Raw genomic sequence first — 24,170 nt, 5'->3', positions numbered from 1 at the left:
AGAGATTTAGTTTCCTCTTCTGCCTTTCTCATGTCACGGGGTTGCGGCTGAGGACAGGTTTAAGTGCTTCACAATATTGTACAAATCTGAGTCATTCAAGGAGTAATGATCTCATTGACAAGGGGCCTCCCTCTGCTGACACCAATGAGAACCCTTCTCGACCTTTGGGAAGAAAAGCTGCTGAAAATCACTCATCCCCCCTGCACCCACAGTCATGATGAGCACTCAAATAGGCTGAGGACCAGGTGACAAGCAGGCCAGTCACTACTATATAATATTAGCATAAAAATATTTTATTAACTAAATAGAAAAATCACCAAGCAATATTTTCTTCGGTATTGAGAAAAGGTGGCACAATTAAAATATTAACAATCTGTTAGACATCATTCCTACTTAGATCCCTCTCCCATAACATGTTAAAATGGCATCCCTAGACCTTTAGAAAAATCCTTTCTTTGGTGTGCAAACCAAAGGAAGGTCTTACAAGAGACCAGGAACAAAGGCACATTCAAAAGCTGAGGTCAAGCATGAGCAAGGACAGCAGAACTATCTCTGCCACACCCCAGGGCTGTTAACACCTGACCTCCCCCAGAACTGGTGGAAAAAGACCTGATGGGAAAAGCAAGAAGAATCTGTGACATGTCCCTTGAAGATCACTATTGCCACTGGCTGTTAGTGCAGGGGGTGGATGGTTCCTTGAAACAAGATGACACAGTAGAAGTGGCAAGTCTGGCAGAACTTGGGATTCCACAAATTGCAAGGAAAACGACTGGCTTTCTTTTTCTAGGTTCATGGAGAATTCCCCTAGAGTTCGCTCAGACCAAAAGCTGCCTAGAGCCTACGGACACTGACCGAAGGATCTGGTATGGTGTCAGGCAGACTTTCAAACCTCTAAGAGGACAGCCAGTAAGAACACCTTCCAAAGAATTCCTGTGATTATCGCCCCATAGTACTTCCCTCCATGTCCTAATACAGGTATCGGAGCGGAGGATAAAACCAATACTTCATAAATGTCTACTGGGGAAAGGAAACTTGGTTGAGCTTCCTCGTTGATTCTGGGTCTTGAGAATTAACAGACACAGAGGTAAGCTTCCTAACAAGGAGCCAGATCTGGCCTCTAGACTCTGCTCTATTGGTTCAGTGTGCCATTTTCCTCTATATAATGAGGGTGGATGCTAAGATCCCTTCCAGAGGAGAGGCTGTGACTGATTCAGAAACTCTGCACCACATATTTGGGCTGTGCCAGGCATTGGGAGAGATGAAAACTAAACAGAAGACTCTCTCCTCTCCCCAAGTATCTTACAGTCTGGCTGAGACATACCCATGGGACAGACCTACCATGCAAGGAAGCATATGAGTTTTTGGCTTTGCTGGCGCGGGTGGTGGGGGGGTAGATTTAATGAAGAATGAATGAATGGATGATTTCATTGTCCATCCATTCACTCACTGATGAGTACACACTTGGGCAGTACAGACAACAAGTGCTGCTTACTAAGAACAGAACAAGTCAGGGCAGGGAAGGGCAGTCTTCAGGGAAGAAGGGTAATGAGAGCAGAGCCTTCAAAGATGCTACGATTGGATGGGATTTGGAAGGGAGAAGGGCATTCTGAGCAGGGGTAAAAACCTCAGCTAACACCCGGAGAGGGAATAAGCATGGTATATTGAGAAGCAGCTCTTCCCCTGGATTCAAAGCTATTTTTTCTTTTTTGAGTGCAAATGTACAAAGCCTTAAACATTGTGTTCCTGAAATTGAAGACCTTCCTATGAAAAATTACATTTATAACCCTGAACATATAGAGAAATAAACCAGATAATACTCGGCTTGGAAATTAGATTTTACCATAACTAAGCGGCTCCTATTAAATTTAAGTTTTGAGTTTCATTCCAAGCTAAGACTTTATGGATTTCAAATCGGGAAAAAAATCAACTATCTAAGTCTTGTTACAAAAATTAGTTATTTGACAATGGTTACAATAGCCTTGATTTTCTCTTTCTAATAAATGGCTGCCTCCCCTACTCCAAACAGCACGGCATCCTTGCAGCTCTTTGAAGGAGCAGCAAGAGAAGCTGAATAGCCCTTCTCCATTCACCTTCATCCCCACCTAAGTGCTCCTGGTGGGACTTCCTTATCTGGGTGTATCAGTTATACCTCTCTGATTAGAAGAGTCTCCCAGGGCTTCTATCTCTCTTGTGGGATAAGAAAAGGCAGCCACACAACACAGATCCTTCTTGCACAACTTCAAAGAGTGGTCTCAATTACCACACCATCATATGTCAGTGATGCAAAAATAAAAATATACATTCTAAAATATACATTCAAGGACATTGTTATCCTATATTTCTTCCTCCATGTTAAATAAAGGATTTGCTAAAGTCTTCCACATTTCACTAGACCAGGACTGGCCACTGGGGTTTCCTATGAGTCATGGCAAGCTTTTCATCACTGCATTTGGACCCCCAATCCTATCCAAAGAAAAGATGGGGCCCCTTCTCCATGGCCTCCCCCATGGGGATGGCCACTTCACATTCTACGAAGCTGAACTCTTTTCAAGTTGAGCAACGGCCTGTCTTAGGTCCTCCACTGCAAGGTCCACCTCTTCCTTGGTGGTACTCCGGCCAACGCTGAGCCGAAGAGCATTGCGAGCCACATCAGGGGGGATGCCACAACTCAGTAAGATGGGTGATGGTCTGGAAAGAAAAGCCAGGACAATGAACCACTTGCTGAGGAAGCACCAACCCAAGGGGGGAAAGGGCATTTTTGCACGCTGACCTCAGAGGCTGAATGTTCATGTAACTCCTCAAATCATTAACTGTATTACCTTTCCAGGAGGTCACTACCCCCAACTGTGGCCATAGGACCAGCCAAATGATTGGACTGAAAGATTCACTCTCTCAGCAACAGCTTGAGAAAGGGCTGGGAATTTCTAACACTACCAGCCTGAATGTGATCATCTCCTAAGGCCCAGCCCTCACGGGGCCTCTATGGACCCACTAAAGAGCAGAAGAGTAAGGGGCACTAGGCTACCTGTCCTCTTCCTTTGGGAAGGGATTATTTACTATCGCACTCACTAGAAATCTCAACTAAATTTCATGGCCTCATAGCACCGGTCTGGGTGAGCAGAGGGGAAGCCCCCAGAGACACCTTTTGTGGTCTATCAGAGCACTATAACACAAGGCCAAACTCTCAGTATTCCATGATCCTTATTAAAGTGATCCTGGAGGGGCAGCAGACTTAGCCTCAGAGTCAAGAAGATCTGGATTCAAGTCCTTCCATTGATGGACACACCCAGGTTGGGTGACCTTGGGCCAGTGCCTTGACTTCTTGATGCTCCCACAGGCCATTCTCTAAGGCTGTGAAGTACGGGCAATTTGCCCGCATGGATCAGTGTAAGAGGACTTCCAGACTGGGACCAATGAAATCACAGGAAGCACCCCCAAAAAGCCCTTTTCCAGATCAGGAAAAGCTTTCCCCATGTCAGTCCTTCCTCCTTTTTCTTTATTTCTCCCACATTCTTCAATAGTAAGAAAACTTCTAGAGAAAGAATACTCACAGATCACCCTGGTCTGAGTGACAAGCGGCCCCCACGCTGGCCAGGAGCATCCTGCAGTGGGCCAGCACCACTCGGCCTGCACAAGACAGAGCACACACACACACACACACACACACACACACACACAGCCAAGTTGTGACTGAAAGGTTGACTTCCCGGATCAAAAAGGGGAAAGGAGCCCTCTGAGAAGTGGGAAAACCATGTCCCATTTCCCTTGTAGTGAGCATACAGCCCCCCTCACCCACATGCTTGGCTGCCTTCACCCTTCCTATGCCAGGATCTTACGTGCCCAGCCTGAGCACTAGGCTTCTTTCCTCTTTGGAAAGGTAGTTTCCTTTCAAGGAGGCCAAAAACCTTGACTTCTAAGAAGTCACAAAGACTTTTCGGGCGTAATTCATTTTAGAGTCACAAGAGCACAGAGTTTTTGAGTCTAGCTAGAAATCTGAGTTTTGCTGTACCCTGTAAGACCTAGTGGGGAGGAGAAAGGGGAAAAGGAGGAGGATTTCTCTGTGTCTGGGAGAGAGTTCATTTAAAACTGTCCACAGCAGTGGAGGAAAGGGATAGCAAGACCAAAAGAAATCTTTAAACTTTGTTTTAGCCAAGAGTTTTCATCTTTTACAGGTCCTTCCTCCATCAAGTACTTCCTTAACAGTTGCTAATAAATGGAAAAATGGACTCCTCTGGATTCTGGGCCACTTTATTTCCTTTCCCAACCTCCAGTACAATGCTAATGGGCCACGGGTAGGAGAATACCATGTAAAAGCAGAATGTCACTTCAAGACTAACCAAAAAGAAAAGGTAAAACACAGGTAGCAGAAGAGAGAAATGTGAGGAGGTAGCTTTCACTGAGCCGTACCATAGAGAAGCAGACAGAATGGACTGGTCTTCTCATGGTGCCCAGGGAAGAGCAGCTTATGGATTCAGGGGAGGCCTGGCTAATACCCAGCTTATTGTCAAAGCAGGAAACTCACCAAGGGCAAGAACACCAGGCCAGACAATATGTATGAAAGTGGCGTCCTAACTGAGCAATGAAGGGATGGGGGTGGGGTACTGCAAAGTCACCTTGCAGATGTGGACCACTGATGGAAAAGTTACAGGTGTTAGGGAGACGATCAGAGCCTGGGAACAGACTGTTCAGGTGGATTCTCTTCTTTTCAAACACAGCCTAGAAAGACAGGAAATATTCAGGAAATTCAGGTTCCAAGGGAACCAACCTCTCTGGCTTAAACACAGAACACATGAAATAGGAAGTTCACCTTGCCTGTAGACATCCACTCATCAAAGTGAAAGGGCCTATTTACGGAGGGCAGATTAAGTGGGAAGGAGCTCACACTGGGGGCTGGCCTGAGCACACACCTGCCCACTCCACCGGCCCCTCCAGGGCCTGGGCTTCTAGTTTCACCCTCCTTCATTGTCTCTGTCTCTCTCTTCATTTCTCTAATGGGTTCCTTAATGAGTGTCTCAAGATGTATTTCAAATCAGGACAAGCTCTTGAGCCCAGCATGGCCCCTCCTCTCTCCTGCTCTCTACGGGGGCCACCCTCCTCACCCACTCCCAGGGAAGCTGTCCCCTCCTACTCAGGGAGCCCCAAGGCCAGGACTCACTTGTAGCCTCTCCTCCAGGTAGTCTCGGATTTTTTTCATGTGGGCCTCATAAATGTCACAGTTCTTACTCACCAGCTCTGCCGCCTACAAACAGAGAATACAGACAGAGGCCCTCGCTGCTCACTGCTCCAAGCACCTGCCTTGTACTTAGGGCACACAGTCTGTCAGTTTGAAATCATACACTACTTTTTTTTTTAAATGGAGACACATTAGCAATTTTTCTTTAAAATGACAGCCAGACAAGTCAGGTAGAGAATAAAACAAAAGGTATTAATTTAAAAGTTTAAATGTATAAAGGAGAAAAAGGAAGGAAAGAAGGGAAGTAAAGGAAGGAAGAAAAGAAGGAAAAAAATGAAGAAAAGAAGAAAGGAGTAACCTTCCCTGTGGCTATTAGATTCCAGTCACTTATCAGAACTTGCTTAAGCCCCAGCCAGGTAAACTCAGTGCACCTATTGGTCTGTCAACTCTGCCCCCACCCAATCCCCACCATCATTAGTTGTGAATTTAGCAAACTCTCCAACAATCCAGCTTCTAAACCTAGACACATTCACATTTCCCCTGCATTGAGAGCTCAGCATGAAGCTTCCCGCCATTGTCACTAGCCAGGGACACACAGGTTTGGATTTTCTATCACTGAAACACTGGAAACATTTGCTGAATGCACACGGGACTATGTGCAACGTAGTTTTTACTCAAATGATGATCAAGGCACGAACACCGGAGAACTAAAGGACAAGATACAAGAAGTGACTTTAAACAAGAACCACACTGCCAGTTTATGACAAAGCAACTTCACATCTCACACGTTCTCAAAGCAAGCAATAAGACCTTAGTGAGAATTTCCAAGCAAATTGAACATTGTCCCAAGTCGTCTTGTATCTAATGGGTGCTTAATAAATGTTGGTTGAATTTTGCCAGGCTACACCCTCTGCCCTCCCAGGGTCTATAGCACCACCACATGCACCAACTGGAAATTTTCCTTCTAAAGCCTGCAAGTATTAGAGTGGCCAGTGGAGAGTCAGCCTCCTCTGGAGGACTCTCGAGAACAGAAATCGAGGATTTCTTCCTCATGTTTGTTTTTCCCATCATGATTTTGCAGCTGGTTGTAGTAAGTCATGGCAAACACCTTAGCATTAAAAACAATGACCACAGGCAATGCCTACTGTCCCAGCAAGTGCACTGTGGGCTCCCAACCTCATGAGTCTGGTGGCCAACCTCTCCCTGAGGCCTCTGACCATTTCCACTCTGAGGTTACCTGGACTATTGAGAAATGAAATTCCCATATATATAGGTACTTTTGGATGCAACTCTTTTCACTTAAAGTACTGGAAATACTCTTTGAATGTGGCCTTTCTGCATCTCTAGGCTATATCTTTAGGGCAGGGATATCCCTAAGTGGATCGGAGAAACTAAAGAAGAAACAAATTACATAACACGTCCAGTGAAACCAAGTACGTCAGCAACAATTCAGATCAACTCAACAAATATTTATGAAATCACCTGGATTCCAGTAAAATTCATTTGACATTCCTCAGACCACCCTAACTCCCCTCTCCTGCTAAGGCTGTCAATCAAGAGGGGTTTTCAAGGGCCAATACACACTGGTGGTAGTCAGGGACCTTCTTTCTCACCTTTCCAAGCCCAGCAATCATGGGAGTATTCTCAGTCCTGAAAAAAAAGGATGTATTCCATATTAAATCCTCCATGAAAATACGAAACAGCATTCCTGATACAAGGGCATTTAATTCTAGGAGCAAAATACCTTGAGATGAAGTTTACATTAAAATCAATTAATTTCATTAGTATAAAAAAATTGATCACACACCATCCAAGGCCAAGATTCTCCATTTGCATCAACTTAGAACAAACCAGCTGCCATGCATGGTTTCCATTTGTCCCTGAGAGGGCTGTCCTAGGCAGGGCTGGTACAGTCCTACTCTCCCAAGCCTCCTCCCTTCCAGGGAAGGAGCCCCTGTCAGACTGAGTCATTCGTAGATCTGTTTGAAACTTGTTCACACTAAAACTGAATCTCAGGAAGGCTTTTCTCTCTAGTCCTAGAATGAAAGTAGTTTCCCTTGCTAAAGGATCTCTGGGCACCAAGAAACAGATGGAAAAATGGAAGGGTTGGTGAAAGATGAAAAGGAAAAAAAAAAAGGGAGAGCCTGGAAATCTTTCCTGGCCTTGAAGCAAAACCTGATTTAGTCTTCTTATGGCAACCTGGGGGAGGAAAGGCAGGAGAGGGTGTGCATGAATGAGCTGGGCCCACAACTGAGTAGGGGGGACAAACGGGGACTAGATCAAATCTGGAAAAGTCAACAGCTCTTTTATTTTGATTAATTTTCAAAAATTTAACAGGCATTTATTTTCTCTTCCTCCCACCTTCCCCTACCCTAACTGAAAAAAATTTTTAAAAAAACACATTTTAAAACAAATATGCATTGTCAAGAAAAGCCTGTTCCCCCTTGGCTACATCATTCTGCACCCTCTCTAGCAGGTGGTGGGCAGCAGACTTCGTTCTAGCCCAAGATCTCTGCATCTACGTTCTGTCCTGAAGTGGAACAGAAGTCCTCAGTCTATTCAAGCTTTCTGTCTTGACATGTTCACTGTTCAGTGCTTCCAATGAGCCCTGATTTGCCCTTCCTCTGTGTATTGTGCACCAAGAGTGCTCAGGGTTATTCACCTGGAGATCATGGAACACAACATCCTGAATAACTGAAATCTCCAACCACCCAAAGGGCCAAAGAAATGCACACAGTGGATATACACCCAGAACAGCAGGAGACCAACGACAACCAGCACTGAGAGATGATGTCAAGAAGATGTATGAGCAGAAAATTCAGTGGTCCCGATGTGGACAGAGATGGAGAGGAAGCCCCACAGACCTCAGATGAAAAGCCCAAGAGAGACGAAAGCAGTGCTTGGGGAGTTCCTGGGTGGAGAGCTGAGGGGACAAACTGAACCAGAAACTCAACCTTAGAGGTGTGATGGTACAGGGTACAGCCCTGCCCACGGCTGGCTGGAGGGAGCCCACCCAGGGGCAGAGCACACCAACCAGGGAGATGGAAAAGTGGGAGATGTGACTCTACTTCTACCTCACCCTGCACCTGGAGCCCAGGCAAGGTCCATCTAACGAGAAACAGCACAGAGAGAAGGAGGCTCAGGCCGAAGCCTTCGTCTTCCTCCCCTAAAGTTGGGAAATGAAACTCCAACGTAGCAGACCTGGCAGACTGAATTCGGAGCTCCATCCAGATCTAGGCCAGGGTGGAGCAGGCCCATCACAAGGAGGGAACAACAGCGAAAACATTAACTTCTGGGTCCCTCAACATTTACACCTGGACCAGGATCAATGAAATCAATTCCTTCTTTCTGGTGGGGTTTAGGCAGGACTTGAAGGAAGCCAGGGAAGCTGAGGCAGAGAAGAGGTGGGGAGCACTGGAGGCATGGGGGACAGCCAGAGGAGAAGCAAGGAGGTAGGGTCTTGTCATGACACATCGAGGGGGCCAAGAGTATGAGGGGGGTGGGAGCTGGAGGAAGAGGCCAGAGGGGTGAGTGGGGAAGGGCTGAGTTATGAAGGACTTTCTATTTGGTTCTGGCAGTGAGAGGGAGCCACAAAGCAACAAATGGTCATCTGGGTGCTTTGAGATCACTGGGGCATCTGAATAGAGGCTGGACTAGAGTGAGGAGCAGCCTGAGACCAGCCAGAACTAGTAGGAGCAAAACTGGGAGATAGGAACCCCGGCTCCAGGGCTGCAGGGAAGGTGGGCTGTGATGACCTGCTGAGGCCCATCCCTCTCATCCTCAGGGAAAGGCATTCCAAGGTCCCACGGGCTCTGACCTCACAGTCTGTGACTCAGTCTGATGGGATAAGGAACCCCTTTCCTTCTCCCAGGCCTTCTCGTGCCTGGTACCAGGCTTCTCTTTTCTTCGGAGGCAGAAGAAGGGACTTTGATGCCAACATTCCCCAAGGACCTGCTCTGTGCCAGGGCTGTTCTGGGCTCTGTGGCTACCAAGGAATTCTCCAAGAAGGAACTAAGCTGTACACAGAACAGCAAATAGGAAATACGAGCAAAGTGGGTTCAAGAGGGCGAGAGCCAGAGCAGCTTGAGAATGAAGAGGCAGCCACAGAAATGCCAGCCCCTCTGCGTCTCCACGCTCCCTTTGGACAAGAACCAGCTTTCTCAGTGGGTTGGGAATCATTCAAGAAACACGGCAGGTACTAACTCAATTACCTGCGGTGAACGATCCCCACAATTTGTTAATCCTGAGGCAGCTCATCAACCAATAAACATTTCTTCACAAAAAGGAAAAGATTTGGAATATGCTGGTAGAAAAGACCCAGGCAGACTACAAGAGCGAGGACGAAAAGGCGGACCACCCCCAGAGGAGCCGCAGGAGCCCGAGAGGGGAGGGGCGGCAGGGCCGTCTGGAGGTCCCACCCATGGGGGGGGCATCGTGTAGCATGGCTTGGATAACTTGTTAGAGGGAAAGGTGTTCATTTGGGTGGAAGACGAGCGGTTCTTCTTCTAAAAAATGGAAGGCTCAGCAAGCTGTCAAAAACGAACGGCAGAGAGCCTCAGGAACGTGCCCAGCGGACCCTGACACCAGCAGGGCAGGGACCCAACCCATGGCCTGATGTCAGTTTCACATCTCAGAACCCAAGCTAGGCTGAGCAGAGCTCGGGCTTCCCTGGAGTCCGCTCCCTGACTCGGTTAGGGAAGTGTTCCTAGTGGACACCCAGCTCCAACAGGGACAGCCCCTTTCCCACACAGAAAGCCCTCGGGCCCCAGGTTCCCAGGGAAGCAGGAACATGGGACGGAGTGTGTTAAAGGCCCCTGGCCCCCAGAGCAGCCGGCCGGCCCGCCCCCTCTTCCCGCCTCACCCTGGTCGGAAGTTCCACTCCTGGCCGCCTCCAAACAGCATGGGGCGCAGCGGGGTGCAGACGCCCAGGCTGCGCACGTAAAGGGCTCCGATCCGGGGGCCATAGAACTAGGAGGAAAAAGCATCACTCCGAGGTTAGGGAAGCGCCTCCGGGCATCCCACCCCAGGACCCCGCAGCAGACGCGCCCCGACCCTCCCGCTGACACTCTGGCTGGGAGTATTCACTGGTGCGAGAGAAGCCACAGAGATCGGGGTCCTAAGGAGCAGCAGCACCAAAGGCGTGTGCGGGCTGGGGCGCAGCAGAGATCCCCGCCCCCGGGGCCCCGCCAGAGAAGCGGGTCTCAAAGGTCTCAAAGGGCACCCCACTACTCATTCCCCGAGGCCGTGAGCAAGCGCTGGCTGCACCGGGATGGAGCGATCAAGCTCTCTCTGTCTCTCTCTCCCCTCCCCACCCCGCCCCCGCCGCCAAAAGCAGAATTGTCAATATATCCTGACTTGTCTTAACAACAATCTAGTCCTTAATAGGTGGAGGTATCAACAGTGGGAAATTGTCCGGAGGATCTTTGCCTTCCCAACAAGGAAACCTGGGTCACTAGGGTGGAAACGATGGGAATGGGGGATGGGGTTTCTGAGAGAGGAGGGGAGAGCTGGGTGTGGCCAGACATGCCCCTCCCCCTGCATTAGCTTAGAGTTGGAGCCAAGGGCTTCGAAATCGCCCCAGGGAGAATGGAAAGCCGTCCCCCAAGGACAAGAAAATTGTAAAGAACAGAGTTCCGAAGATACGAAGGGAAGCCTTTTCAATGGGGATAAAAAGTACAAAGATTTTGTTTTTTTTTCTCGGCCGACGAGAATGATCTTTGGCTTGGAGAGGAGAGAACCGATAGGGCCAGCAAGGAATTGAAGCTGATAGAAATAAGAAAAAGGTGCCCCGAGGAAGGACGCTGGGTGTGGTCTGGGAAAGGTCCTGAAGAATGGGAGAGGGGCTCCCAGTTAAACATCGGGGAAGAGAAAGTCTGCAGACCACAGGCCAGGGATCGGGACATAACAAAATTAGGAATCCCTAGTGGGCCAATGCTAACTTGGAAGCAAACCCAGATGGCAGAGAGGTAAAGGGCCAGGCCTGGTCTTGGAGCCAGGAAGGCCTGGTGCAAATATGGCTCCGGACACTTCCGTCTGTGTGACACTGGACAAGCCCCAGTTCCTTCATCTGTGAAACTGGGGATCGTAATAGCACCTTACACGGAGACTTTGCACATTTTAGACGCCTATCAGTTATTGCATACTAGGATGAGCTGGAACACTGGGTCAGATTAAATGAGGCGAACGCTGGTTATTTTGCAATTACTTCTTCAGCGTATTAGCTTGTGGTTAGAAATGGCTCCGCCCACGCAGATGGGCTCCCTCTGTGGAGCCCCAGGGGCTGGGTGACTTGCCCAGACTCCCGAAGTACGGGTCAGAGGGAGGACTTGGGCCAAGCGTTCCTGACTCCAAAGCCAGTCAGTCCGTCAGCCACCATTTACTAATCGCTCACTGTGTGCCAAGCAAGGTTCAAAAAGCTCAAGGAAACAAAAGAACTGCTGCCCCTCCCCCAGAAGCCCCCATTCTAGTGGAGGAGAAAACGTTGAACAATAGTGTACAAAAAACACCGTGCTCCATTGCCTCTCTTCAAATGAGATGAAATTCAAAAGCGAAAAGTAGAAAGTTTTTCCCTTGGAATAAAAATCAAACCAAACCTGGGGGAGGCAGTTCATCCAAAAAGGGTATGGGGGCTTCGGCAGGCGGCAACTCAGTCTGAGTCACCAGTGGGACATGGCGGTTGAGAGAGCTGAGGAGGTTGGGGGATGGGTCCTGTCCTCTGGCCTAGGCAGCCTCTCTTGGAGGATTATGTGGGGTTTGGGTGCCACCTTTGAGGAAAGACGTCAAAAAGCTGGATTGTTCCAGAGAAGGCAGTGAGGCTGGAGCAAGCCAACCACAGAGTGGGCTGCTTCTGGAGAAGGCTGGCTGGTGGGAACTGGGGGCTCTTCTGGGGGATGGGAGGAAACAAGATGGCTGGAGCAGATGATGTGGAGCGCAGATGACGGCAAGCTTTCAGTGAGAGCTGAGAGGTCTAGTCTTTTTCCTATTGGCACTGGGAAATCTTGACTCAAGCTTGACTAGAAAGTGATAGGAGAAAGGTAGTACTCAAAGCAGATTAACTGGAGGCGGTTCATAGGATGGACTGGAGGCAGAGAAACAAGGTAGGAAGTAGCACAAACCACTGTCGATGCAGTGTTGATCCAAGTGTGAAAGTCAGAGGGAAACAACCAGAATGTCCCAGATGTGATCCGTTACCAATCTCCTCCTTAAGTTATTGCTATTAGAAAACAATATACCTTTAAACCACAGTTCTAAAAAAAATGAATTTTTTCTATGTCTGGGAATACGTTGGACACAAGAAGATGAGCAAGGGAATCCTCAGAGTTTACTGACTCAGCAACATCAAACAGGGCACAGTCATGACCTGATCGTCCTTGAGGGACAATCAAGCAGAGGTCAAGAGTTCCTCACCTCTCTGTCTCCTTGTTCTGTCTCTCTCCCTTCTCTGTCTCTGTCTCTATCTCTGCCTCCTCCCTCCCTCCAAGTGGTATCCATAGAAGAGACCTCACCAAGACCCAGACAGTAAGTGACTTGCCCAAGGTTCCTGGTGGGCTGAGCCCTGACTTCCTGTCTTGTGCCTCCCAAAGGATTCTGGCTCAGTTCAGGGTTGGGCTGGGGACCTCAGAGTCAAAGCTAGGATGCTGTGATTCCACGATCATTACCCACAGGGGAAACGAAAACAAAAACATGTTGTTCCATAAATTAGGAACACAACACCAGCTCCCGGGCTCCTCCTTTCCCTGGAGCACCAGGCCCTGGCCTCCATGCTTGTGGTCTCCACAACGGATACTAGAGGGCACTGGGAATACTGCCATTGCCTCCACATTCGGTGAAACATGGAAGTATGCCATCCCAAGAACATGACCTGATCCTGGTGCCGCTGGGATGGAGGCAGGCCCAGATTCTCTCTCCTTTTTGGTATGACCTTTGGATTCTGCCACAAAATCTACCGAGAAATAGCTCCAGTTCTGACTGGCTAATAAAACGATCAGCTAAAGGTGATCGAAGGCAAAGAAGCAGAAGACCGCATTGTCAGCCTGGGTCTTCCCTTCCCAATCACCACATACAAAAAGGTGATAAAAAGCACAGTGATCTGTCAGCTCCACTTCTTTTTAAATTGGGGGTGGAGAATGACTACCTACAGGATTTTTTAAGGGTGCGAGTATGTGTGGATATGGCAAAGGGCCTCGAGTGCATGAATGGCGGGAGGCCTTACCTTGTGGCCAACGATGGTTAAATAATCCACCCCCAGCTCCTGCACATCCACACGCCTCTTCCCCAAAGCCTGGGCTGCGTCCGTGTGCATGAGGATGCCCGGCAGCCCGGAGGCTGTTCGTTTCTGGTTCAGGGCTTTGATTCGGCGACTGATTTCAGAGACAGGCTAGAATGGGAAACAAAAGAGGGCTGGACTTGACACGGCTGCAGTCCCATCAGCACTGGATGAAGGTAACCAGGAGCAGGCTGCTCGAGTAAGGACTCGTTATGGGACAAACACTGCGAGGAAAACCAGAAAGCAGATTGGCAGAAATTAGGTTAGGCCACCACCTAACACCACGTGTCAAGATACATCCCAAATGTACCCATGAATTGAGTATAAAAGATCACATCATAAATCAATTAGAGGAGCAAAGAAGGAACTAACTTTTGCAACTATTTACTGAGGAAGAGTTCACGGCCGAACAAGCGGGGCAGAGTACCTGGGAATTAAAGGAAGATGAGACGGAAAATCTGCATTGCAGAAAATGAGAAAGGTTTTGTACAAACAAAACTAGTACAGCTAAAATTAGAAGGAAAAAAGTCACTTGAGGAAAAAAGTCTTTCCAGTAAACTTCTCCAATAAAAGTATTTCTCAGAGTGAGGCAGCGAGGTGGCCCAGTGGGTAGTGCTGGGCCTAGAGTCAGGAAGACCCGAGTTCAACTCTGACCTCGGACCCTGGACAAGTCACTGAATTTGTTTATCTCAGTTTCCTCATGTGTAAAATGGGGATATTAATAGCAAGTACCTGACAGGTTGTGAGGAGCAAATGAGATAATATTTGTAAAGCACTCAGCACGGTGCCTGGCACATAGTAAGCACGTAACAAATGTTAGATGTTATTATTATATATAAGAAACCTAAATTTATAAGCATAAGAGCTATTACCCAATAGATAAATAGTCAAAGGATACAGACAGGGCCAGAACACCATTAATTAGAGAAATGTAAATTAAAGTCACTCTAAGGTTCTGCCTCATACCCATCACATTGGCAAAGTTGACTGAAGGAAAATGGCCAATGTTAGTAAAATCAGGCACACGAATGCACAGATGGGGAAGCTGTGAAAGGTTCCCTTCAATAAATCAGTCATTAAACATGGACTGGGCACCTAGTCTGTGTCAGGCATTATAAAGCAATTTGGAAATATACCCAAATGTTACTAAACCACGCCTGCCCTTGCAGCTAGAGATACCAATACTGGGCTTATTCCCCAAAAGACAGAAGAAATCAAAGAACCCGTAGATACAAAAATGTTTACAGCAGCTCTGTCTGGGGTGGCCAAGGAATGGTAGTCACATCACAAAAAGTGGTAAGAAAACTGGACAGCTGAGTGACAAAGGGGAACACTGAGGGAATGCCCATCAGTGGGAAGAGCTGATCAGTGAGGACATGTAATAGAACACTGACGACGGGGGTGGTTTCAGAAAAACCTGATGCAGAGTGAAGTGAGCAGAACCACGAGAAGATTCATCCAATAACAATAACATGGTGGAGGCAAACAACTTTGAAAGGATTTCAATCCCATCAGCACGATGGCCGTGATTCCACCGAGCCAACAATGAGGCACAGGACTGCCTCCAGAAGCAGGGGGGATGGACTCCGGTGCAGGATGAGACACATCACTAACTTCTCCCCAAAGATGGTCTTACCATGATAACTCCGGTCTCGTTATTGGCCAGCATGATGGTCACAAGACAGGTGGTGGGTCGGATAGCTGCAAGGACATCATCAGCTTCTGCCCGACCATTCAGCTTAGACACAGGGACAAAGGTGACTTCTGTGGTGAATGACACAAGGGTCAAGGTTAAAGTCCTGATCATCTGTCTCCTGCACAAGCATCTAGTCCTGTTACTTCCTACCAAATTCAATGTAAGCTCCTCTGCCTCCAAGGATGTCCCCGCCCAGCCTGGCCCCCCCTCCCCAGCCTTAGCACTGGCCTCTGCCCACCCCCCACCCCCCACCCCCATCTCCTCTCTCTCTCTCTCTCTCTGTCTCTCTCTCACTCTCTCATGCTCCATGTACCTGGGTCTTTACTCCCCTGTTCCCAGTGCCAGAATGTCCTCCCTCCCCTTCTTTCCTGGATTTCCTACATCTTCTAAAGCTGCCTGGCCCGACTTCCCCTCTTAGTAACAACCATTGTCCTGAGGCCTCACAAAGCACTGGGTCATGTCATTACTCTCTAAAGCAGCTGACACCTAATCTCTGGTATTTCAGTATCTATGCCTCCTCACTTTGTAAAATGAGGGGGTCGGACCCAATGGTCTCCAACACCCCCTCTAGCTCCAAAAAATGAGCCGAGGAAGCACCTGATACATGTCAGGCTGAGTCTCCCATGAGAGTAGAGGCTTCATCTTGTATAAACCTCAAACTTCCCCCATACCTGTCATAAGTGCTCTGCACACACTTTGTTAAATGTTTGTTGAATGAATGAATGAATGGATGGATGGATGGATGGATGGATGGATGAATGAATGAATGAATGAATGGAGGAACGAAATGTCTCACAAGGACAGGCAGCTTCTTCAACAAAGTTTCATTCTGTGAAGGTTTAATGATTGCACCAAATGTTACACATGAATGTGGGATGTTTTCATAAACTCAAGATCACAGAATGATGGGAAAGGGAATCATCATTTGACAAAAACTGGTAAGAAAACTGGACAGTTGAATGGCGAAAAGGTGTTATGTCCCAGCTCACACCTCACACGACAATAAATCCCAAGAGGATCAAATCCAAAAAAAAATCTAAATACTTGTTAAGTCATGAAAAATCAGACGCACATGGAATTCCATCAATCAGAGCCGGGAGAGGTGGAAAAGTCTTATCTATGCAACAGACAGAATAAATTATAGGAGACAAAAATCAATCTAATTATATTAAAATAATTTTCAGAAACCAAAAAGGCATTTATGATACAAAGGAGAGAGAAAGAGTCGAGGAAGAACTCACTGTAAATATTTCTGACAAAACATGACTTTTTAAGTGCAAACGTCTAAAAGTACAAGGAGGATTAGCTAAGAAGGCTGATGACTGCCCTGCGTCTATGTTCTATGTGTCTGTGGGTTCCTTGGTTGTTTCCCTCATCAGACACTGGCTCCTCCCCAACTTTCTTGCCTGTCAGCAGCACCATCACTCCGCAGTCACTACAGCCGTGACCCCAGACATTGAGGACAGGCCTTCTCCTTCCTTCTCCATAACCCATCAGGGACAGTCTGCCAGTTCTTCCTTGGAGATGTGTCTGGTGGTCATCAGCTTGTCTCCAGCCTGGTGCAGGCCTTCGGCGCCAGACACCTCAGAGCTTCCTGCATGGTGCTCCAGCCTCACTGACATCAGCCAGGCCTTCCTAGCCTCCAATGCTTCCCGAGTGGGCCATTAGGGCCAGACTGACTTTCCAGTTTCATTTAATCTCTCCCCTCCCCCAAAGCCACAAGGGCTTCCAATTTCAGAAGCAGATTATAAGTAAAAGCTGGATGGAACCCTGAAGCTGACCTGTTCTTAGCCTTTACTTTACAGACGAGGACCTCAAGCGCTGAGAATGGAAGGGCCATGCCAGGCTCTAGAGCCTGCTTCCTTGGCCTGAGGGCCCATCACTCCTTGTCACCCTACGATGAGCTTCCTCCTACTTCTGCCTCCCCTACTCCTGATGATTTCCAGCTCAAGCTCATCTCCCTCCTCCCTGACCTCCCAGGATGGCTGCAGGCCGCCATGCTCCACTGTGTGTGGACCTGCCTTGCCTTCTCTCCAGCCTAGACAGGAAGCTCCTCCAGGGGAGGGACAGGTGGGCATGCCCTTGCTTGAAGGGTGGGACTGGGGAAAAAGATACTAAGGTTGTCTGGGGCCAGACTGAGGGCCAGAGGCTTCAAGTCCCAGGCCAGGATTCTTCTTCTCCTGCTCAGTCCACCTGGGGATGCCCCAATCACTAGTCTACTGGCTCTCCCTCAGATGATGGGTGGTGCCAATCAACCTATCCATCAGAAAGCCTCTAGTAAGTGCCTCCCATGAGCCAAGCACAGTGCTAGGCACTGGGGACTGAAAGACAATATAAAACCACGCCCTGCCCTCCAGGAGCTGACAGCGTGTCAGAACAGATGCCATGGACACATGCTGATATAAACCAAGTAAAAAGCAATTTGGGGGAGAGGGAGAAAAATCAGGGTATGCCTCAGGTACCTTTGTGGAGCTCAGAAGGAGCTCCTAGTCCTAGGGGTCCTAGGGGGAAGGAGGAGGAGGGAGAATCTGTTCAAAGGCATGGAGAGAAGAAGAGCCAGAAGGCCAGGGTGACTATTTAACTTGCCTAAGCCTGACAGGGTGGGCTGCAACAGGCTGAGAAGGCCTTGAAATGCCAAGACAGGAGTGTATCTTTGGTCCTGGGGGCAATGGGGAAGTACTGAAGCTTCTGGAAGAAGAGAGGGCTTAGGATGGTCTTTCTGGCAGCTGGATGGGGGGAGGCAGACCTGAGTGCCACTGTGGCCTCAACTTCAGCTCACCTGCCACACCCTCTTTCACCAGGTGTTCCAAGGGCAGTCGGACAGAATCATGCTCCACTGTACAGGTGATGAAGTGTGGCTTGGCCCCGCTGACCAGGCCTGGCTGCTGCTCGGCAGGCCAATCCCCCTCAGACCGCTGGCTTTCCTGAAACAGCTTCACGGTAGAATGGATCACCAAGTTGTTTGCCTGTGGAAAGGCCAGAGGGCAAAAGAACAAATCACAAAACTCTGCCCATGAGAACTTTGCTGCTTAAAATACCTCAGACCTTGGGCATGGACCTCGGAGGGGCCCTGGAGGCCAGCTAGAGCCATTTTACAGAGGAGGAGACTGAGGCCAGGGAGAGGGTGTGCCTTCAAGCCCCAGAAGCCCCTCCCCCGACAGAAGGGGACACTGAAGCATGCCCCCACCCCCCCCAGACTTCTCTCCTCGAACTCAGCACTGCTCCCCCTTCCCCAGTGGTCTGGGTCTCCAATGCCCCGCCCCCCCTCCTCTACCATCCTGTGAAGTCCACATCTATCACAGGACACGGCGGGGGATGGTTTCCTTTTGGTGTCTTAGACCCTTATTAGATCGTGAGCTCCACGAGGTCAGGCACTCTCTCTTATCCCCAGCTAGCTCAGCACCTAGCCCGGTGCTTGGCACACACTGGGTGCTTAATACGTGTTTGTGGAATTAACTGAATTACCTAACCCAGAACAGCCCTTATTACTCAGAGAAACCAGGCTATGTTTAAAGCCCTTACCTCTGTTCCCCCTGAAGTAAAGATTACATCCTGTGGCTTTCCACCCACCATCTTTGCCAAGTTTTCTCGGGCTGCATTGATCATATCCTTGGCCTTTTTGCCTTCAAAAAAATCAATAAAAAAACGATCATTGCCATAAGAAGCAAAGCCCAGACGTGCTTAAAGGACTCCTCAGAGGCAGAATCGGTGGACATGAGCCCATGCTGCCTGAGGCTGGCCCTCTGGCACAACTCTCTGCACCCTCAGCGTCAATGGCCACCTGCCCGGGCACAGGGCGCTTCCCCGCCACAATGAGGCACCAGAAGGGATCCTCTCAAATGGATGTAAAGCCAGGGGACGGCAGGTGCATTCGAGGCCAATGTCCATCCGGTGGCCTCCTCTGGTGACAGTGAGTGCAGAACAGCTCCAGGTGAATGACTACAGTATTTCATTTAGTCAAGAGTAACAAAAGTTATCCCAGGAGAAGAGGCTGGAATCCCCACAATCCCTTTAGGTTCGGCTTCCTCTTGCCCAGCCAAGGCCCCTGCTCTGATAGAAGCTGGTGCTTTACTGGCCACGCTCTGACCTCGGCTGGGGCCCTCCCTCAAACTTGAAAGCACAGACACACACACACACACACAGTCATTTTCATGGCGCTTTTGTATACAGGGTTCCTATCTTACACACTGGGGAAACATCTGATTCTAAGTGCCACTCCCGTCTCCCCTGGCCCAAGAGCAGGGCTGGCTTTTGGATCATTCCCAGGTGCTGCCAGTGTAGACCCCATGAGCCCTTTCCAAAGGGAACTGCAGCCAGCACGCCCTGATGACACTCCACGATCCGACAGTGATAACCAGGAATTAACACAGAAACTAGAGCTCATTCCGCGGCGGGAAATCCATGTTCACTCCTGCTTTAGGTGGCGCTGTGGCTAGAGCGCTGATCTTAGACTTGGAGGACCTGAGTTCAAATTCTACCTCAGACACTTGCTAGCCGTGTGACCCTGGGCCTCAGCACCTCCCCCACAAGGCTGTTAGGAGGACCAAATGAGATGACCTGTGTACATCACTTTGCAGACCTTGGGAGCTATATAATGCTTGCTCTAGCTTTTACTTTGAAGAGACACCTGAGACTGAGTTAGATTAGTGAGGAGTCAGTTATCGGCTGGGTGTGACCATGGCCATTTATGTGACCTGCCGGAGGCTCAGTTTCCCTGGATAACACTCGAGTGCCCCCCCCCACTGGGTACCACTGGGAGCACATTCTCAGGCCTCCCCTAGAGCAGCCAGTCCTGGGTTCACCAGCATTAAATTCGCCTGGTTATAAATCTGGTTACACCAAGTTCAGTGCAGTGGTGAGCCCACCTGGTAAAATGGTGATGCTGGGCAAGGCCCCGGGGCGGTGGCTGGGGAATGCTGCTGCAGGCAGACCAAGGACATTAATGAATGACCAGCAGTGAGGCCTGCACTGCCCCAGGGGACTAAGATCCAGGGAGACTTCTGGCCCAGAAATGCTCTAACTTTAGAAACTTTTCTGTGTCATTCTTAACCGCAAACATTGAAGTAACGCCGGTCGATCAGGCTGATCTCCGTAACTGGGATCCGGAGGACTTGAATTTGGTCAGTAGGCCTGATTTGGGTCACAGCTCCCAAGACTCTTCCATTTTACCTCAGTTTCTATAATAACCGGATGTCTAGAGTAAGACTGAACTTGAACCAGAGAGCTGAGAGATCAACTATTCTGAAAAGCTGACACCAGACTGGCCTGCAGTAATGGTACAGGCAGCTGTGACTGTGGTTCTGGAGTCACAGGCCCTGGGTTCAAATCCTGCCTCTGGCCCTTACAGCTCTGTGGGATTGGCATGTCAAGTAAGCACCCCAGGCCCCATTTTCCTCAGCTATAACATGCAGGCATTGAATTAGATACTCTGGGGCCCCTTCTGAGTCTACATCTGTGATCCTAGGATCCCATGCTTCTCTCCCAGGTACAGAGATCAAGAAAAGGAGATGAGACAGTAACAAATGAGAACCAAAGGATGGCCTGGGGGGAGATCAGCATCAGTAGAGGGAGTAGCCAAGCAGGGACATCATGTATCCACCCCAAGACCAGGACTTTATGAGACAGGGAGTGTGCAAAGTACCAAATGCTCCAAGCAGCCTTGGATGAGGCCCAGGGCCGTCTTAGGCTGGACAGAGGCTGCAGAGTGCAGGCCCAACAGGCCCTAGGCAGGCCAACACCATCGGCTGCACTAAAAGCGGCTAAGAGGCTGCAGGCATGGGTGAGTGGTTTTACACAAGCGTAGTGACAGTGTTTCACACATTTCGGCTTCCGTCTCCAGGGAGGAGGGCTGTGACCCCTCGTGTGCTTCAGAGCCCCCACTTCTCCCCGAGTTGTGCCTTACCTGCCAGGTAGGGACTGCTGGGATTCCCCCAGGCCTCCTGCATGGCCTCCGTCACAGCCTGGATGACCTCTGGCTCCAGAGGAGTAGTCGCATTATAATCCATGTAAACTTTTCTAGAAAACAAGACAAAGAGTTTAGGAGGAGAAGCACCTGCGCCAGCCATCCACGATACAAGTAATTTTGGGGCAAATGATATCATGATTAAAAAGCACCGAAGGGCTTCACGCTGAGCCCTGTAGAAGGTTAACAGGTGACTCTTCCCAAACCTCATCATCTCCATTCCGTCTGCAGCTCGTAAGGCGCCCCCCCCCCCAGGGGGGGTGTTCGCACAAAACAGTTTCTAACTCATTGCGGTGCGTCTGCGGGGCAGGCGGGAGGTGAGTGGAGGGGCTGGGTCCCACCTGGACTGTGTACTGACCACGGTCCTGGACAAGGCCCCACATCTCAGGGTTAGAGAGGTGAACATTTTGTAGGTGAGGAAAGTGAGGACCAGAGAAGCTAAATGGTCACCTAGTGAGCGCCGGAGGTGGGATCTGAACTCGGATCTCTCCTGAGTCTCCATTCCCTGTGAAACCCGCAGCCACGTGAAAGGGAGCCGCGCACAGCCCAGGGCCGGGGGTCAGAAGACGTCCACGCCGTTAATAATGTCCCAGACCCAGCAGTCTGCAGCGCGCTGGGGAGGGAAGCTTAGTGAACATCGCCGAGGGGCTTCGAGGGCAGGCTCGGTGACGGCGGGCTGGGACCCTCGGCCCCGGGGCCTCCCTGCTCCAGCCCCCGCAGCTCTGAGGCCCGGCGATCGCCGAGTGTCTCCTAATGGGGGCGCCGAGAGAGACCCCGGCCGGAGGGCTCCGGGAAAGACCCCCTTTGGGATGCGGCCGAGGATGCCCGGGCTTCCCCGGTGCAGGATCCCGGAGCTTCCGCAGCCGGGGAGCGAAATCCCGGTCCAGGGCCCCGGGTCCGGTCGCAGCCTCCCCCCGCCGGGGGCTCACCCCGGCGCCCCCCTTCCTTCTTTATCCGGGAGGGTCGGACCCGGGCCCCCAGCGGGCAGCGGGCCAACGAGCCGGGCACATGCTGCTGTGCTCGGGGGACGGACAGCGGACAGCGGCCGGACTCCGTCTCGCACACCCGGCCGCGGCTGCCCCTCCCCTCCGGCGGGGTCTCCGCTGGGGCCAGGTACCGCGATCTTAGGCGGATCCGGACCACGGGGACCCCGGGCGGTCAGCGGTGTGGCCGGAGGCAGAGGCGCCGGGTGGACAGCGGCCGGACCCCCCGCGGGCCCGCATCTCTCCGCCTGGACCTTCTCTCTCCTTTCTGCCTCTGCTAGTGGACTCCGGCCGAGGGGGGCCTGACGCCCCCAAAGCGGCCGTGCCCCTCCCCCCCAAGGCCAGCTCCCCCGTCGCGGTCCCCTTCCCCCCCCACCCCCAGGCCTCGGGTTCTCGGCTCAAAGTCCCGGCCTCTATCGATCGCTTCCCTTCTGGCTCCGTCCCACGGTTCCTTGGCCTCCGGAAACGGGGCGCTGCGGCCCCGGACGCCGGCCCGGCCCTCCCTGGGCGCCCGCGTCCTCCGGCCTCGGACCGGCATCCCCAGGCCTCAGTTTCCCCGGCCGCCCCATGCACCTCTCTCGGGGGCGGGTCTCTCCGCCGCCGTTCTCCTCGGTGATAGGCAGGGTCCCTGCGCTCGTCCTCATCGCGGTGGCAGCCGCTGCTCCCTCCATGCTGGGCCTAGAAGGCGCTCGGGCCGAGGCGGAAGGAAGACCCTCCGCGTGCACCCACCAGCCTTTTCCCGAGGCCGGGCAGACAGTTGACGAGGAGGGACGCACTGATTGGCGGAGGCCCGCCGCTCCAACCAATCACCACGCGGCTTCCCTGCCTTCCTCCCCCATCCTCCTTCTGACGTGCAGACCCACGGTCGGAGCTTGGATTGGCTAGTGACCACCACTCTAGCCAATCATTGCCATGCGCCTCTTGCACAGGGACAGTTACACTGAAACTAGCCAGGGAGGAGGGACAACTGCGAACATCCTGGATCCGAGAGCTGATTGGCTAGTCTCGCCACCACACTAGCCAATCGTCACAAGGCTCTGCACACCCTCAGGCGGAGGCAGAGAGGGGAGATGGGGCAACAGCAGGCTGATTGGTGGGTGTGGAGAGCTCAGCCAATCAGAGCTCGCACCGAGGATCCGTCTGGCTGCCCTTCTACACTCTCTCTAGAACCCTGCAAATTCACCCGAGGTCCTGGAGTGAGCATCCCCGCAGCGCCCTCTAGCAATTGGGACCGCACTCGGAGGTGCGCAAGGCGCCTTCCGCGCAGCGTCTCACTAACTTAGCCCTCACGACTACCCTGGGGTTGGGGGGAGGTGCCTCGTTTTACAGAAAGGGAAACCGAGGCAGAAAGCAGTCACTTACCCCAGGTCACGTGACTGGCTAGAGTCTGAGGCTCCCATGGATTTAATTACCATCCCTTAGCCTGCCCCAAACTCTCCAGTCTCGCATCTCCAGCCGCCTTTGCGACCCCTCCAACCGGACGTCCAGCGGGCATCTTGAATTCAACACGCCTGAGGCCGAATTCGTTTTCTTTCCACCTAAACCCTCCCTCCACCCTCCAAAATCATTATTATTATGGGGGGGGGGGGCGGGGAGCGGATCACCATCCTCCCAGTCCCCCAGGCTCGAAACCCAGGTGTCATTCAAGCCTGGCATCCAGGTCCTCTACCATCCCACTGGTCCACACTGCCTCCCTAACTCGCAGGTTAAGAAATGATTTTTTTTTCCAGTCTAAAACCCTTTTCAGATTTTTCCCTTAAGAAAAGCGGGAAGAACAAAAGCTAAGGTCTTTCCTAGGGAAATGGATTAATGATCCCTCTAGTTCAGAAAATTGCTTTTCTAGCCTCCCTCCCTCTGAAGAAGTGATCGGCTCACTGACCCATCTAAGGGCAGGCTCCCCTTTTTTTTATCTTTAAAGAAACTGACATTTGACTGATCCTCTCCATCGAAAAAGGGTTAAGATGTCGAACCCTTTAGTCTCACACACGTGCCCAGCGTAGTCGAGAACACAGCAGTGTGGTGATCATTGTTTTGGAAGGTTAACTCCCCCCTATGTTTTAAAACTGTGTGATCTTTTCCTGATTCAAGGT

At 50.7% G+C, this 24,170-nt stretch overlaps 1 protein-coding gene across 1 annotated transcript; it reads right to left on the bottom strand.

The window, feature by feature from the left end:
* Positions 1–272: 272 nt before the first annotated feature.
* Positions 273–22,839, bottom strand: SCLY (selenocysteine lyase). Its single transcript, XM_036755085.1, has 12 exons — positions 22,654–22,839; positions 21,038–21,150; positions 18,658–18,758; positions 17,915–18,101; positions 15,076–15,203; positions 13,386–13,550; positions 10,035–10,141; positions 6,787–6,823; positions 5,156–5,239; positions 4,614–4,716; positions 3,552–3,627; positions 273–2,688 (listed from the first exon to the last, which is right to left on the bottom strand). Exons 1-12 carry the CDS (start codon positions 22,749–22,751, stop codon positions 2,529–2,531), a joined length of 1,359 nt encoding a protein of 452 aa, XP_036610980.1. The 5' UTR covers positions 22,752–22,839; the 3' UTR covers positions 273–2,528.
* Between the last annotated feature and the right edge of the window lie 1,331 nt (positions 22,840–24,170).

The sequence above is a fragment of the Trichosurus vulpecula genome, chromosome 4 (assembly GCF_011100635.1).
Source record: "Trichosurus vulpecula isolate mTriVul1 chromosome 4, mTriVul1.pri, whole genome shotgun sequence".
NCBI classification, from domain to species: Eukaryota; Metazoa; Chordata; class Mammalia; order Diprotodontia; family Phalangeridae; genus Trichosurus; species Trichosurus vulpecula.
Note: the sequence above shows the minus strand (reverse complement) of the source record. Positions and strands in the feature narration are given on the sequence as shown.